This window comes from Harpia harpyja, chromosome W, assembly GCF_026419915.1.
Source record: "Harpia harpyja isolate bHarHar1 chromosome W, bHarHar1 primary haplotype, whole genome shotgun sequence".
Lineage (NCBI taxonomy): Eukaryota > Metazoa > Chordata > Aves > Accipitriformes > Accipitridae > Harpia > Harpia harpyja.
In genome coordinates, this window is record NC_068968.1 from 11,926,194 (window position 1) to 11,940,621 (window position 14,428).

The 14,428-nt window shown below is 44.8% G+C and overlaps 1 protein-coding gene across 6 annotated transcripts in view; it reads left to right on the forward strand.

Annotated features, from left to right (window-relative positions):
- The window catches only part of LOC128136094 (single-stranded DNA-binding protein 2-like), a 229,357-nt gene that overhangs the window by 174,243 nt on the left and 40,686 nt on the right, over positions 1-14,428 (forward strand). For all 6 annotated transcript variants that reach the window (XM_052775199.1, XM_052775200.1, XM_052775201.1 and 3 more), the window contains one exon: positions 10,668-10,727. In XM_052775199.1, the coding sequence (XP_052631159.1) occupies positions 10,668-10,727 (60 nt within the window). The remainder of the gene's footprint in view (positions 1-10,667; positions 10,728-14,428) is intronic.

The following is a 14,428-nucleotide window of genomic DNA, read 5'->3' on the forward strand; positions in this document are numbered from 1 at the left end:
TACAGATTATATTAGTAAGCAGTTCAGCTAATAATAGAAAGTTTCTTATATATAAGCTAGTCACTATGAATAATAATAGTACAAGGATAATGACAAGTAAAACAAATACTGGTTGTGAAAATAACTGTAGAACAACAATGATATTAGGGCCAGCATAGTGCAGCACAGGCCTGGGCCTGCTCAGGTTAACTTACGTGCATCCCTAACTCCTTGATGTAAAATGGTCTTCTGGTCAAGACCACTACAACCCCCAGCCTACTCACTGAGGGGGCAAAGTGAGAAACAGAGAGGGCCTTGATGCTGTGCAAGCAATGTTCAGCAATAGCCAAAACGTTATCAATGCTGTTTTAGCCACAAATGCAAAGCACAGCACCATACCAGCTGCTATGAAGAAAGTTAACTCCATCCCAGCCAGACCCAGTACAGTATGTATTTTAATATAACTTTTAATTTCAGAGCTACATATTTTTTTATCCACAGGACCTTGTCTTCTTTCAGTACATAGGATAGGTTATACTCTGGAAATAAATTGGTGTTAAACAGTAACTGAATCTGCTTCTGCTTCATTTGCTGCAAAACTCAATGTCTGGGATTACTGGAAGAGAGAACAGTTTTGTGATATGAAGCTCTTAAATCCCAAATAGGAGAACCTAAACAAATTTTAGAGTTGACTTTGTATCTGGCTGCAATGGTGGGTCAAATGCAGTTCAATGACTGGGATTTCTGGAGAGTCAGCACATCTGAAAGTTCCTTTCTTAGATAAGGAGCCTCAGAGAAAGCTAATGGTTGGTAATCAGAATGCTAGACTGAATCTTAAAACCATGTGTGCAGTTCATTCCTAAGTTATATACATTTCTCCTGGGTAATCCAAGATAAGTAATTTCATTTCTCTTTTTTCTTGTTTTTCCACAAATAAAAAGGAATGTCATAAAAGAAAATCCTTTTTAAAGATTATGAATTGCTTTGGCAATAGAAATGATAAAACTATCTTAGATTCCATAAGGATAAGATGACTATATACATGTCTGAAATTCTTGTCTAAAATAATCTTGCTTCCGTCACAGGAAAAATCTGTTCCAGCCTGGGCTCTTTCATGGGCTGCAGGGAATATCTGCTCCAGTGCCATGGAGCACCTCCTCCCCCTCCTTCTCTGACCTTGGTGTTCCAACTCTGCTGTTTCTCACTCTTTTTTTCCCTCCTTCTGTCTCTGTCCAGCATTTTTGCCCTTTCTTAAATATGTTTTCACAGTGGCACCACCAACTCCACTGGTGAGCTCAGCTGTGGCCTGAAGTGGGGCTGTTGCGGAGCCAGCTACAACTGGCCATGTCTGGCACAGGGCAGCCCCTGACCTCTTCCCACAGAGGCCACCCCTGCAGCCCCCCTGCTACCAAAACCTTGCTATCTGCACTCATTACAACCACATTCATTTCATTGACGATCTGTGCTGTATATGGAGTTACAATGTGAGGAAAGCACTTAGCTACTATGTTAATAAAATAATTTAGGACATTTTCTGCACCATTTTCAAGCATCAGAGTCAGTAATTTGTAAATGTCTTGGTATGCCTGTCCACAGAGATCAACATGACCTAGTCTTCATCTCTATTTTTGCAGCCCTATCTGATACTGAAATAGTAGGAGTTCAGTAGGAGTGAAATAAGAATGTAGCAATTATTTACCTTCAGGTCTGGATATTAGAGGATGCATATAATATCTGCAGTCAAAGTTTTACACAAGGTTCTAATAGAACAGCGGCAGCAGTTGTTGCCGAGTGCTGAGAAGAGTGAGAGGCTTGTGAGGTCCCCCGGAGGTGTCTGAGGGGGTTTCTGGGCACCCGGCACCCTTGGGCTCTATGTGTGGAGGGACTGCCCGGCAGGTGACACGTCTTGCTAGAGGGGTGGTGTATTGGGTCTGGCTGAGAGGGAGTTAATTCTCCCCATAGCAGCCCTCATAGCACTGTGCTCTGCATCAGTAGCTAGAAAGGTGTTGATAACACACCAGTGTTTTGGCTACTGCTGAGCAGTGCTGGCACAGCGTCAAGGCTGTCTCCCCAACATTTTTGCCCCCCCCTCAATGGCAGGCTGGGGCAGGGCAAGATCTTGGGAGGGGACATAACCAGGACAGCTGACCTAAACTAACCAAACAGATATTCCATACCATATGACGTCAGCTCAGATATAAAAGCTAAGTAAAGGGAGATGGAAGGGGGGCATTTTTGTCTTCCGGAGCAACCACTACACGTACTGAAGCCCTGCTTCCCGGGAAGTGGCTAGACATCGCCTGCTGATGGGAAGTAGAGAATAATATCATTTGTTTTTCTTTGCTTTCGCGCGCGACCTTGGCTTTCACTTTATTAAACTGTCCTTATCTTGACCCACGAGCCTTTTGTTATATTTTCTCCCCCCTGTCCAGCTGAGAAGGGGGAGTGATAGAGCGGCTTTGGTGGGCACCTGGCATCCAGCCAGGGTCAACCCACTACAGGTGGGAGACAGTTAGGCGGTGCTGGAGGTCCCCGCGGTTAGTTCAAACCGCTAGAGAGCGTCAGCGACCAGGGCATAGCGTGGTAGTTCGCTTCTGCAAACGGGGAGCAGTGCAGCAGTTTGCGCAGAAGGGCGGCGCACTCTACCAGTTGTCGGGCTGCTGCCTGCTCTGCTCACCTGCAGGCTTAGGCTGCAGCACCGATGGTCTCCCCAGCTAGCTAGCTGCTGGCTGTGCATGCCTGCCCAGCAGCTTGAGGCCTCCAGGGAATTAAAAAGGCATATTAAGCAGTGCTTTGAAATCATTGGAAGCATGGTGGCAGAGATCAGGTGAGGTCTGTGCTCTGCAGCAGCTGGGAACCATCTACCTAGCCAGGCTAGCCTGGGACAAGTGGAGGCAGCCACCTAGACAGAGATACCTATCAGGGAAGCTGCTGTCCAGGTGGAGGGCTGTAAAGTCCATACCCCACACTCCTGGGTGGAGGAGGGTGGAAGCTCCACCTGAGCAAGGTGTGCTCTGGTGGATTCACTGAGGCAGCGGGTGGAGGAGCTGCAAGAGGAAGTCAGCGGGTTATGCTGTATTAGGGATGGGGAACAAGAAATAGAATACTATTTGAGGTGTTGCAAGAAGAAATATTAGGGCCCTGTGGCACTGACCTCCAAGGACTACCAGACAAAGAGCATCAACAGCAAACAGACAGCACCTTGGAGAAGGAGGCACCATGGTCTCTGGTGACCCATGGGAAAAGGATATCACTTCACCCCATTTCCTCATATGTACCAACCAGCAACAGGTGCAAAATCTTAGCAGTGGATGAAGCCAATGAGCAAGACGCACAGGGAGAAACTGCACCAGTTGCACACACTAAAAGCTGCAAAAGGAAGTGGCGAGTGCTAGTAGTGGGTGACTTTCTGCTGAGATGCACCGAGACATCCATCTGCAGGCCTGATATACAGTCAAGGGAAGTTTTTGCTGCTTGCCAAGAGCCAAGATCCAGGATGTCAGAGAGACTGCCACAAGTGGTAAAAAGCACAGACTACTATCCCCTATTTTTCCATGTGGACACCAATGACATGGTAAAGCATAACCTGGGCAAGATCAAACAGGACTTCAGAGCCCTGGGGGCACAAGTGAAGGGGACAGAAGCCCAGGTGATCTTCTCCTCTATCTTGCCAGTAAGGGATAAGGGTGTGGGCAGAAGTCGATGCATCATGCAGATCAACACCTGGCTTTGTGGCTGGTATCATCACCAGGGCTTTGGTTTCTACAATCATGGGATGTCCTTCGATGAATACAGGTTATTGGGGAGACATGGGATCCACCTATCTAGAAGAGGAAGGAGAATCTTCGCTGGCAGATTGGCTGACTTAGTGAATCACATTTTAAACTAATGAACTTGGGAGATGGTGTCCAAAGCTTTGACACTTGTGTACTCACAAGCAACAGGGTGGATAAGCACACCTAGCGGATTAGCGAGGAATGCCCCCCAACCCTCCAAAAAGGTTCCACCAAAATGGTGAGACAGTCAACGGTACCACTGAAGTGTCTCTATACCAGTGCATGCAGCATGGGTACCAAGCAGGAGGAGCTAGAAGCCGCTGTGCAGCTGGAAAGCTATGATCCGATTGCTATCACTGAAACTTGATGGGATGAATCACACAACTGGAGCACTGCAATAGATGGCTATAAACTGTTCAGGAGGGACAGGCAAGGAAGTAGAGGCGGGGGAGTGAGGGTTGCCCTCTGCATAAAAAAATGGATGGATTGCACAAAGCTGTCCTTGAAAACCAGCAGTGCACAGGTTGAGAGCTTATGGGTGAAAATTAGTGACCAAGCCAACAAAAGAAACGTTGTAGTTGCTGTTTACTACAGGCTGCCTGATCAAAGGGAGCCTGTTGATGAAGAGTTTTAACTTCAACTACAGGAAGCATCATGCCCGCAGGCCCTGATCCTGCTGGGGGACTTCAATCACCCTGACATCTGCTGGAAAAGCAGTACAGCAAGCTGCAAGCAGTCCAGGAGACTCTTGGAGAACATAGAGGATAACTTCCTAATCCAGGTGATAGACAGCCCAACCAGAGGAGAAGCGTTACTGGACCTGTTGCTCACTAATGCAGAGGAACTTACTGGAGAGGACAAGACTGGCTGTAGCATGCCCTGGTGGAATTAATAGTCTTGAGGGATATAGGCCAGGTGAGAAGTATAGTCAGGACCCTAAAACTTAGGAAAGTGAACTTTCAGTTGTTTAAGGAATTAGTGGGTGGAAACCCCTGGTAAACTGCCCTCAGGGATAAAGGAGCAGAACAGAGCTGGCAGCTCTTTAAGGACATTTTTCTTGGAGCACAAGAGCTCTTGATTCCCACATGTAAGAAATCAGGCAAGGAAGGCAGGAGACCAGCATGGCTGAGTAAGGACATCCTGGTCAAACTAAAGTGTAAGAAGGAAATGCACAGGCAGTGGAACCAGGGACATGCATCCTGGGAAGAATATAGGGATGCTGCCCAGATGTGTAGGGGTGGGCTCAGGAAAGCTAAGGCACAGCTGGAGCTGAATTTGGCAAGGGATGTGAAGAATCATAAGAAGGGTTTCTACAGGTACATTGGTCAGAAAAGGAAGACAAAAAAAATTGTAAGACCCCCCCCAATAAATGAGACAGGGGATCTGGTGACAATGGACATGGAGAAGGCTGAGGTACTTAACAACTTTTTTGCTTCCATTTTCACTGGCAATCTCTCTTCCCACATCTCTCAAGCCCCTGAACCTCAGTGCAGGGACTGGGGGAATGAAGTCCCTCCCATCATAGGAGAAGATCAGGTTCAAGACCACCTGAGGAACCTGAACATACACAAGTCCATGGGACCCGACAAGATACATCCCAGGGTCCTGAGTGAATTGGCTGATGCAGTTTCCAAGCCACTCTCCATGATATTTGAAGTCACGGCAGTCAGGCAAAGTCTCCAGTGACTGGAAAGACAGAAACATCACACCCATTTTTTTAAAAAGGGTAAAAAGGAGGACCCTGGGAACAACTGACCACTCATCCTTACCTCTGTACCTGGTAAGATCATGGAAGATATGTCAAAGCATATGGAAGACAGGGAGGTGATGAGAGACAGCCAACATGGCTTCCCGAAGGGCAAATCATGCCTCACTAGTCTAGTGGCCTTCTACAATGGAGTGACTATGTTGGATAAGGGAAGAGCTAAGGATGTTATCTACTTGGACTTCTGTAAGGCCTTTGATACGGTGCAGTTGACATGCCTGAGGGATGAAATGCCATCCAGAGGGACCTTGTGTCATGACCCGGGCTGGACAGACCAGTCGTGGTGAATTCAGAATTCCCTCGGGCTAAATTAAGGTGAAACGACACCAAACAATCAGTTAAACATTTTATTCATGGCAGAAGCAAACTGAACTTGGAAGGCATTAACAGTAGGTGGCATGGTTTCTCTCAACAGGAATTGGCATGAAACTAGCTCAGTAAACCATGTAACCCGTGGTAACCATATACATCAATTCTGGGAAGAAGGAGATCCCTCCTGTTGAGTCACGAGGTTCAGACTGGACCCCCTTGCTTTCTAGACTCCTTCTCAGAGAAGAGCCTAGGGGCAGCTGGACACACTCCTAGTCCCACACTTGGTCAATGGTTTTATGTCTTAAAGGGATGAGGTGTAGGGATTATGAAAAAAGAAAGAGAGAGCAAGACAGAGAGAGAAAAAGGAAAAGAGAAAGATTTCACTGGTCCTGGATCCAGTGTTGGTCCAGTCAGCCTAGGGGTCCAGTCAGCCTAAGGGTCTAGTGTCCGTAGGCACGCACACTTGGGGCTTCAGTTTGTGTCCTTTTATCATCCTTGCCCCTCCTTCGGGCAAGCACTCGAACTCATTAGGCTAATTAGGTGTCATGCACGGTTTGTGCTTTCAGAACCTTCGGGAAATGGGTCGGTGGGCTTGGGGGTCATTTGGGGAGTAACTTCTCCTTCCCTGCAGGCGTGACCATTGTTTGATCTTTAGCCATACATGGTGAGTTGCCCTGCTCACCATATCAGAGCACGGAGCTGCGTACCCTCTGGCAGGCCCTCCCTGTCCTGTTGCTGATGTCCTGTGCTGATTGGCTTCTTTTCACCTGTGATTCGTTGTTATGCAGAGTTCGTCATTATGCAGAACTTGCCCCACCACAATGTTCAGTTGGGGTCAGCTGTCCCAGCTGTGTCCCCTCCCAACTTCTTGTGCATCCCCAGCCTACTCGCTGGTGGGGCAGTGTGAGAAGCAGAAAAGGTCTTGACTCTGTGTAAGCACTGCTCAGCAATAACGAAACCATCCCTGTGTAATCAACACTGTTTCCAGCACAAATCCAAAACATAGCCTCATACTAGCTACTATGAAGAAAATTAACTCTATCCCGGCCAAAGCCAGCATACTAATGTAATCTTTTCACAACTGTCATTTAACTTTTGTTCTCCAATTTGTAAACCCTCTGTATTTTAAATTTCTTTCTAGTATCTTTTTGGAACATGTATTTATGTAGAAGATTATTACAGCTTTCATCTGATTCTGACATGTGAAAGGCTCAGTTAATTTTTTTCTGCAAATCGTGAAAAATATTACTAATTATTAGTAACATAATTATGTTGCTAGTTATTACTAATATTTTTGCATGTATTACTAATAATGATGATAACTGAAACTTTACTTTATAACACAGTACAGCTGACAGAGCCCAAATATGCCATTCATTTGTGAAGCAATGATGATGACCATAGAGTTTTAGTGTCCTGTTTATGTTTCTTAGCTATAGCAGAGGAGATGGTTTCTGGTTAGGTACATTTGTTTTATTTCCAAGAGATTCCAAAGAGTAGTTTTCTGCAATAGCTCATTTGTCATAAGAGATTTCTCTTGGGAAGTTCTATGAGACTCCTTTCTTTTATATCGCTCATTTCTCCTATGACTGCTAGGCATTGTCATGAATGGAAGTAAGCTTCTGTTTCATAATATAAAGTTTTATGGCATTTTTTGCTTTCCCAGTGCCCAGCAATTTAGGCACAGGAGAGAAGATGCTAGTGTATTAGTAGAAGCTTTGCGAGGAAACTTCATGGAAAGGTTTTTTTTCCCCTCAAGCTCTTAAAGGAAGCAGTCTTTTTTTTCCCTGTATTCACAGTGTTGTGGTTTAAGCCCAGGCAGCAACAAAGCACCATGAGGCCGCTCGCTCACTCCTCCCCACTGGTGGGATGGGGAGAAGAAAATATAACAAAAGGCTCCTGGGTTGAGACAAGGACAGGGAGGGATCACTCACCAATTATGATCACAGGCAAACCAGACTCGACTTGGGGAAAAAACCCAACCAAATCAATTTAATTTGTTACCAGTCAAATCAGAACAGGATAATGAGAAATAAAACAAAATCTTAACACACCTTCTCCCCACCCCTCCCTCCTCCCCAGGCTCAGCTCCACTCCCGATTTTTCCTACCTCCTCCCCCCGAGCGGCACAGGGGACAGGGAATGGGGGTTGTGGTGAGTTCATCACACCTTGTCTCTGCTGCTCCTTCCTCCTCAGGGGGAGGACTCCTCACACTCTTCCCCTGTTCCAGCGTGGGGTCCCTCCCACGGGAGATAGTTCTCCACCAACTTCTCTAACGTGAGTCCTTCCCACAGGCTACAGTTCTTCATGAGCTGCTACAGTGTGGGTCCCTTCCACGGGCAGCAGTCCTTCAGGAACAGACTGCTCCAGCACAGGCTTTCCCACATAGTCACGGCCTTCTTTGAGGGCATCCACCTGCTCTGGTGTGGGGCCTTCCATGGGCTGCAGGTGGATATCCACTCCACTGTGGACCTCCATAGGCTGCAGGGGGACAGCCTGCCTCACCATGGTCTTCACCATGGGCTGCAGGTGAATCTCTGCTCCAGCACCTGGAGCACCTCCTCCCCTCCTTCTTCACTGCCCTTGGCATCTGCGTAGGTGTTTCTCTCACTTGTTCCCACTACTTTCTCCGCTGCAGGTTTTCCCTTCTTAAATATGTTATCCCAGAGGTGCTACCACCGTTGCTGATTGGGTTGGCCTTTGCCAGAGGCGGGTCTGACTTGGAGCCAGGGAAGCTTCTAGCAGCTTCTCACAGGAGCCACCCCTGTAGCCCCTCCCCCACTACCAAAACCCCGCCACACAAACCCAATACACACAGTCAAAGTGTACATTTAGTCTTCATTTTCTTCTGGAATTATAGGTATGTTTGCTTGCCAAAATAATCCTCTTCATCATATGTTTAGTCAGATGTTTGTGCCTTTTTCCTGTAGATCTCAAACATGCCACTAATCTCCCTGCTTTTTAGATCTCTAGATTGCTGTCGCACTTTGAGATGGAACAAGTAGAGATGTTAAAGCTATTTGATGATGCTACCATTTATTTATCATTTATTTCTGGACCTAGTTTAAGGGACTGAACTTTTTTCTAGGCTACAAAGTAGTATAGTAGTAGCGAAGACCCACTAGAATCTCACAGAGTGCAGGATGGTATGAGAATTCAGTGGATATTTGGTTTTGAGAGAGGAAGAGTTGTAATGAGCATGTATGGAGGGATGGAAGGAGTACAATACTGAGTTAATATAGTTCACCACCACCAAATGTTCTAGATCCATCACCACCAAAGTTCTAGATATTTATGACATAAACTTGGAATCTGTGCCCTTGCAGGTTAAATCTTGTATTGTATTTTACATTATTATAAAAAAGTGAAGGTGTCATGGTTTAACCCCAGCCAGCAACTAAGCACCACGCAACCGCTCACTCACTTCCCCCCCAACCCAGTGGGATGGGGGAGAAAATTGGAAAAAAGTAAAACTCATGGGCTGAGATAAGAACAGTTTAATAGAACAGAAAGGAAGAAACTAATAATGATAATAATAACAATAATAAAATGACAATAATAATAATAAAAGGATTGGAATATACAAAACAAGTGATGCACAATGCAATTGCTCACCACTCGCCAACCAATGCCCAGTTAGTTCCTGAGCAGTGATCCCCCCAGGCCAACTCTCCCCAGTTTATACACTAGATGTGGTGTCACATGGTATGGAATACCCTGTTGGCCACTTTGGGTCAGCTGCCCTGGCTGTGTCCCCTCCCAACTTCTTGTGCCCCTCCAGCCTTCTTGCTGGCTGGGCATCAGAAGCTGAAAAATCCTTGACTTAGTCTAAACATTTGTCGTGGTTTAACCCCAGCCAGCAACTAAACACCACGCAGCCGCTCACTCACTCCCCCCCACCCAGTGGGATGGGGGAGAAAATCGGGAAAAGAAGTAAAACTCGTGGGTTGAGATAAGAACGGTTTAATAGAACAGAAAAGAAGAAACTAATAATGATAATGATAACACTAATAAAATGACAACAGCAATAATAAAAGGATTGGAATGTACAAATGATGCGCAGTGCAATTGCTCACCACCCGCCGATCGACACCCAGCTAGTCCCCGAGCAGTGATTCCCCGCCCCCACTTCCCAGTTCCTATACTAGATGGGACGTCACATGGTATGGAATACCCTGTTGGCCACTTTGGGTCAGCTGCCCTGGCTGTGTCCTGTGCCAACTTCTTGTGCCCCTCCAGCTTTCTCGCTGGCTGGGCATGAGAAGCTGAGAAATCCTTGACTGTAGACTAAACAACTACTTAGCAACAACTGAAAACATCAGTGTTATCAACATTCTTCTCATACTGAACTCAAAACATAGCACTGTACCAGCTACTAGGAAGAAAGTTAACTCTATCCCAGCTGAAACCAGGACAGAAGGGAAAGTATTTGCTAACTATTTTGCTGTTATTTACCTCTTGAGTCTTCCAAGAACATTTTTCCTTTGTATTCCCCCTTATCCAGTCAAAAAATTGGATGTGTGATTATATGATCTAAATGGTTTCTTATTCTTCATAGTTGATTAAGTCCATTAAGTTGTTTATATCTGCCTTCGCATAGCTGTAGCAAAATTTTATATTTTAAAATAATGTATCTTAGTAGATAGATACACTAAGAATCTGTTAATTTATTTAGTTATAGCTAAATATTGCAGAATAATGTACTGGATGCTCTGTGGAAGCATGTAAGCTGGATTCCTGAGGTTTGAGCATGAAACAAGCCGTATGCCCAATGACTCAACACAGTATTTACAAGCTAACTTGAATTATTCAGCACTACTTTTTTTTTCCATAGCCTTTCATGTCCCCTCGATACCCTGGAGGTCCAAGGCCGCCTTTAAGAATACCAAATCAGGTAAGAATTTATCACTGATGCACATTTGTGTTCCAGGGGCATGGTACAGTACTGAGAACAGGGAATGTTCTCTTGTTGGCTAACAATTTCTCTGACATACAAAACTCACTTAGTTTGTCTCTACCCCATTTTGTCTTACCATTAAATGGTTATTTTGTTATGGTGTGTGATAAGACACACCACTCTCAGCTCACTTTCCGATGCTTAATTAGTGTCTACACCTCAAAATTTATTGTGCATTAAGCCTGTCTACAAAGGGAGTATATAGTTGTCTTGTGCAGTGCTTCATTAACCTTAGCCAATCAGTGCTGTCTTCTCTGAGAAGGCAGCAGAATGTCTCCATGGTTATTATATTCTGTAAACTTTCCTAACCACATTAAGCAGTTAGCACTGAGATTTTTTTTTACTTAATTATGCATAAAATGCATCACTCCTATTCCTTGTTAGATGTGTAAAGTATTTTTATTTTGCAGTTATGGAAATTATTGGTGAGGTAAAGATATCATAAAGTACACTATGCCTCTTTCTTACAGAATGAGTAATGAGCTGCTGTTTGTCAGCAGAGACCTTTATTGGCCTATCTGTGAAAAGATGGTTCTGGAAGCAGATAACTTTTGCATTTTTACAAATTTTTACATTTTTGTTCTCCTTAGTGTAGATAGATGAGGAGAACACAGTAGTTAGCAGATGAAAAGTTAGAAATAAGCAGATGGAAATTATCAGCTGAGCTCTGAAAGTGAAACTGAGTCAATTAAAAGATTGGGAAAGGTTAATAGGATAGCTGGAATAGGGTTTTTTTGTGCAGCTTAGACTTCCAGGACTGCTTTTCTTGTGGTCACAGCTTGATGAGGAGACTCTTCTGCTCCAACCTCGGTTCTGGCTATTGTTTATGTCTATATGGCACAATGTCAACAAAATGATCTTGAGCACTGGCACAACGCTGACAGAAAGTTGAAGTTTAAATTTTAGTGAACTGGACACATCAGGTTGCAAGACTTCTTCAAATGTTCCTCTTGATGTTTGAGAGCAGGTTAAGTTATCTATAGCATAGCTACTTTCTCACAAGGGAAATAGGTGACTTAACATTCCTGAAGTGATCATCAATGGACATTATAAGAGTGCAATATTAGGGCTTTAGTTCAATATTTGTTATAGATATACTGTAGCTCAGTATCAGATATCTTCCTTCTTTTTGCACCTTTCAATAATGCTAGCCAAAGATACGCAAGCGTTTGGCTTTCACTTTTTTTATTTCTCTTTCTACGTTTCTGAATTGTATAAATACTGGCAGGTAAAAACTGGATGTGGTAAATGCTATAAAAGCGCTACCAACCTGCTGTCGTGGTTTAACCCCAGTGTCACGGTCCACTCGGTGGACTCGTGATGGTTCGTTTGCTACGATCTCGAAAGTGCAAAATTAAGGTGACCAACACCAAAGGGGATAGCAATAATCACACAGTAAAACTTTATTGTATTGCCTGTGAAGAGGCACGTGATAGTTAGAGATGGGTGAAAGAAAGGAGAAAAGTAAAGTAAAGTTTAGAGAGAGGAGAAAGAGAAGTTATAACTACAACTGCAGATCTCAAGACGTCCTAACGGTCCCGGGTCCAGCTAATGCTGCGTCGTCGATCGTCGTGGTCCTTGGTGGGGAAGCTTCAAATTTCCGTTGTTCAGAAGTCATCTTTTATGCTTAGTAACACACCTTGCTCCACCTCTGCCTCAGGAGTCTCCGCCCTTCTCAAGCGAGGCTATTACGCAGGCACAGGGTCAGTGTCCGAGGCGTGGTAAGTCTTGGAGGTGTGTTTTGGTATTATAATGAAGCAAAGTTCGTCTGAAGTTCATGATTTCTTCATTGATGTTATGGTAACAATTGCAATCCATCCTTTTTGGACAGTAGCTGTGCGGTTATCTTTAACGGAGCCTTGTACCGCGCGTTCTGTTCTTGGGATCGGCCACTGCACTCCCAAACAGGCCGTTGTCAGATAACGTACTGTTCATGTTCCTGATGACGATGTTGAGACAATGCTGATTTTCTGACCGACTCCTACACCCAGCCAGCAACTAAGCACCACGCACCCGCTCACTCACTCACTCCCCCCCCACCCAGTGGGATGGGGGACAAAATCGGGAAAAGAAGTAAAACTCGTGGGTTGAGATAAGAATGGTTTAATAGAATATAAAAAGAAGAAACCAATAATGATAACACTAATAAAGTGACAGCAGTAATGATAAAAGGATTGGAATATACAAATGATGCACATTGCAATTGCTCACCGATCGACGCCCAGTTAGTCCCCGAGCGGCGATCCCCCCGCCCCCACTCCCCCTAGTTATATACTAGATGTGACGTCACATAGTATGGAATACCCCATTGGCCACTTTGGGTCAGCTGCCCTGGCTGTGTCCTGTGCCAACTTCTTGTGCCCCTCCAGCTTTCTGTGATGGAAAAGGACTTAACTGCAAGGTTCAAGCAAATGACTTGAACTTCACTTGCAGACTTAACTGCAAGGTTCAAGCAAGCAACTTATTTGAACTTCACTTACAGACTTAACACGCCACTATTGCAGGTTTTACAGATACAATGGAGGAATGCACTATTGCAATTTTTTAAGGCAAGAGTAGTACATTATTACAACCGCAAGCGATTCACAGACAACCACAAACACATTTACAAACTTAAAGCATAAACAATATTCACTTACCCCTCCAGGTAAGGGCTCTCAATCCCAGGGAAGTTACCTTGACCAGCGTCCCGATCAAGGTGGGGGGGGGGGGGGTTCCTTCTCAAGCCAACTGTATAGTTGGAGAAGTGACTCCCCCCCTTTCCAACCTGAATCTTAGAGGTTTTATCCCCTGACTTGCGGAACAGTGTGTATGACTATGTCTGAGTGGATTATGATATAGGCCTAAATGGATTATGTATATCTGAGTGGAGTTTTCCCTTATCTTTCCTTTGTTGGTCTGTGATTGTTTGAATACACAAGGTTGTCATTTGAAACTGAAGCTGAAACCCTCCAGGTTTTGGGTTTGGTTTTTTTTTTTTACCTTGCTTCCTCAGGCAACTGAATAGTGGTTGGATTGAGACTCAGGGCATACAATCTGTTAAGGGATTTCAAGGCTCAGTTCAGGTTTTGGTTCTTTGAATGGTGCAGCCACTGCCCTGTTTACTTTAGGGTTTATCAGACAACCCAGGGCTAAGCTGTCTACACAGCTCCCTGTGAGTCGTGAGTCCTCTCTGCAGAGAGACAGGGCCTCAAGGCAACCCAAGGCTGGGTCACTTTTGTAACCCCCCCATGAGTCGCCTGTGTGCACTAGACATGGTAAAACTCGTTTGTGAACTATGAGCCGGACAATCCACACACTTTCTCACTGGCTGGGCATCAGAAGCTGAAAAATCCTTGACTTAGTCAAACATTACTTAGTAACAACTGAAAACATCAGTGTTATCAACATTCTTCTCATACTGAACTCAAAACATAGCACTGTACCAGCTACTAGGAAGGCAATTAACTCTATCCCAGCTGAAACCAGGACACCTGCATTTTTAGTTTCAGAACTATTTTTCAGCTATTTTTGTCTATACATTAAATTATTTTCAGATTAGAGCTGTAACATAATCTTAGTGAATTACAGCTCTTGCAATTCATTTACACTGTACTGCATTCATGAATTATTGCTTTTGGCAATGCTGCCATACTGTA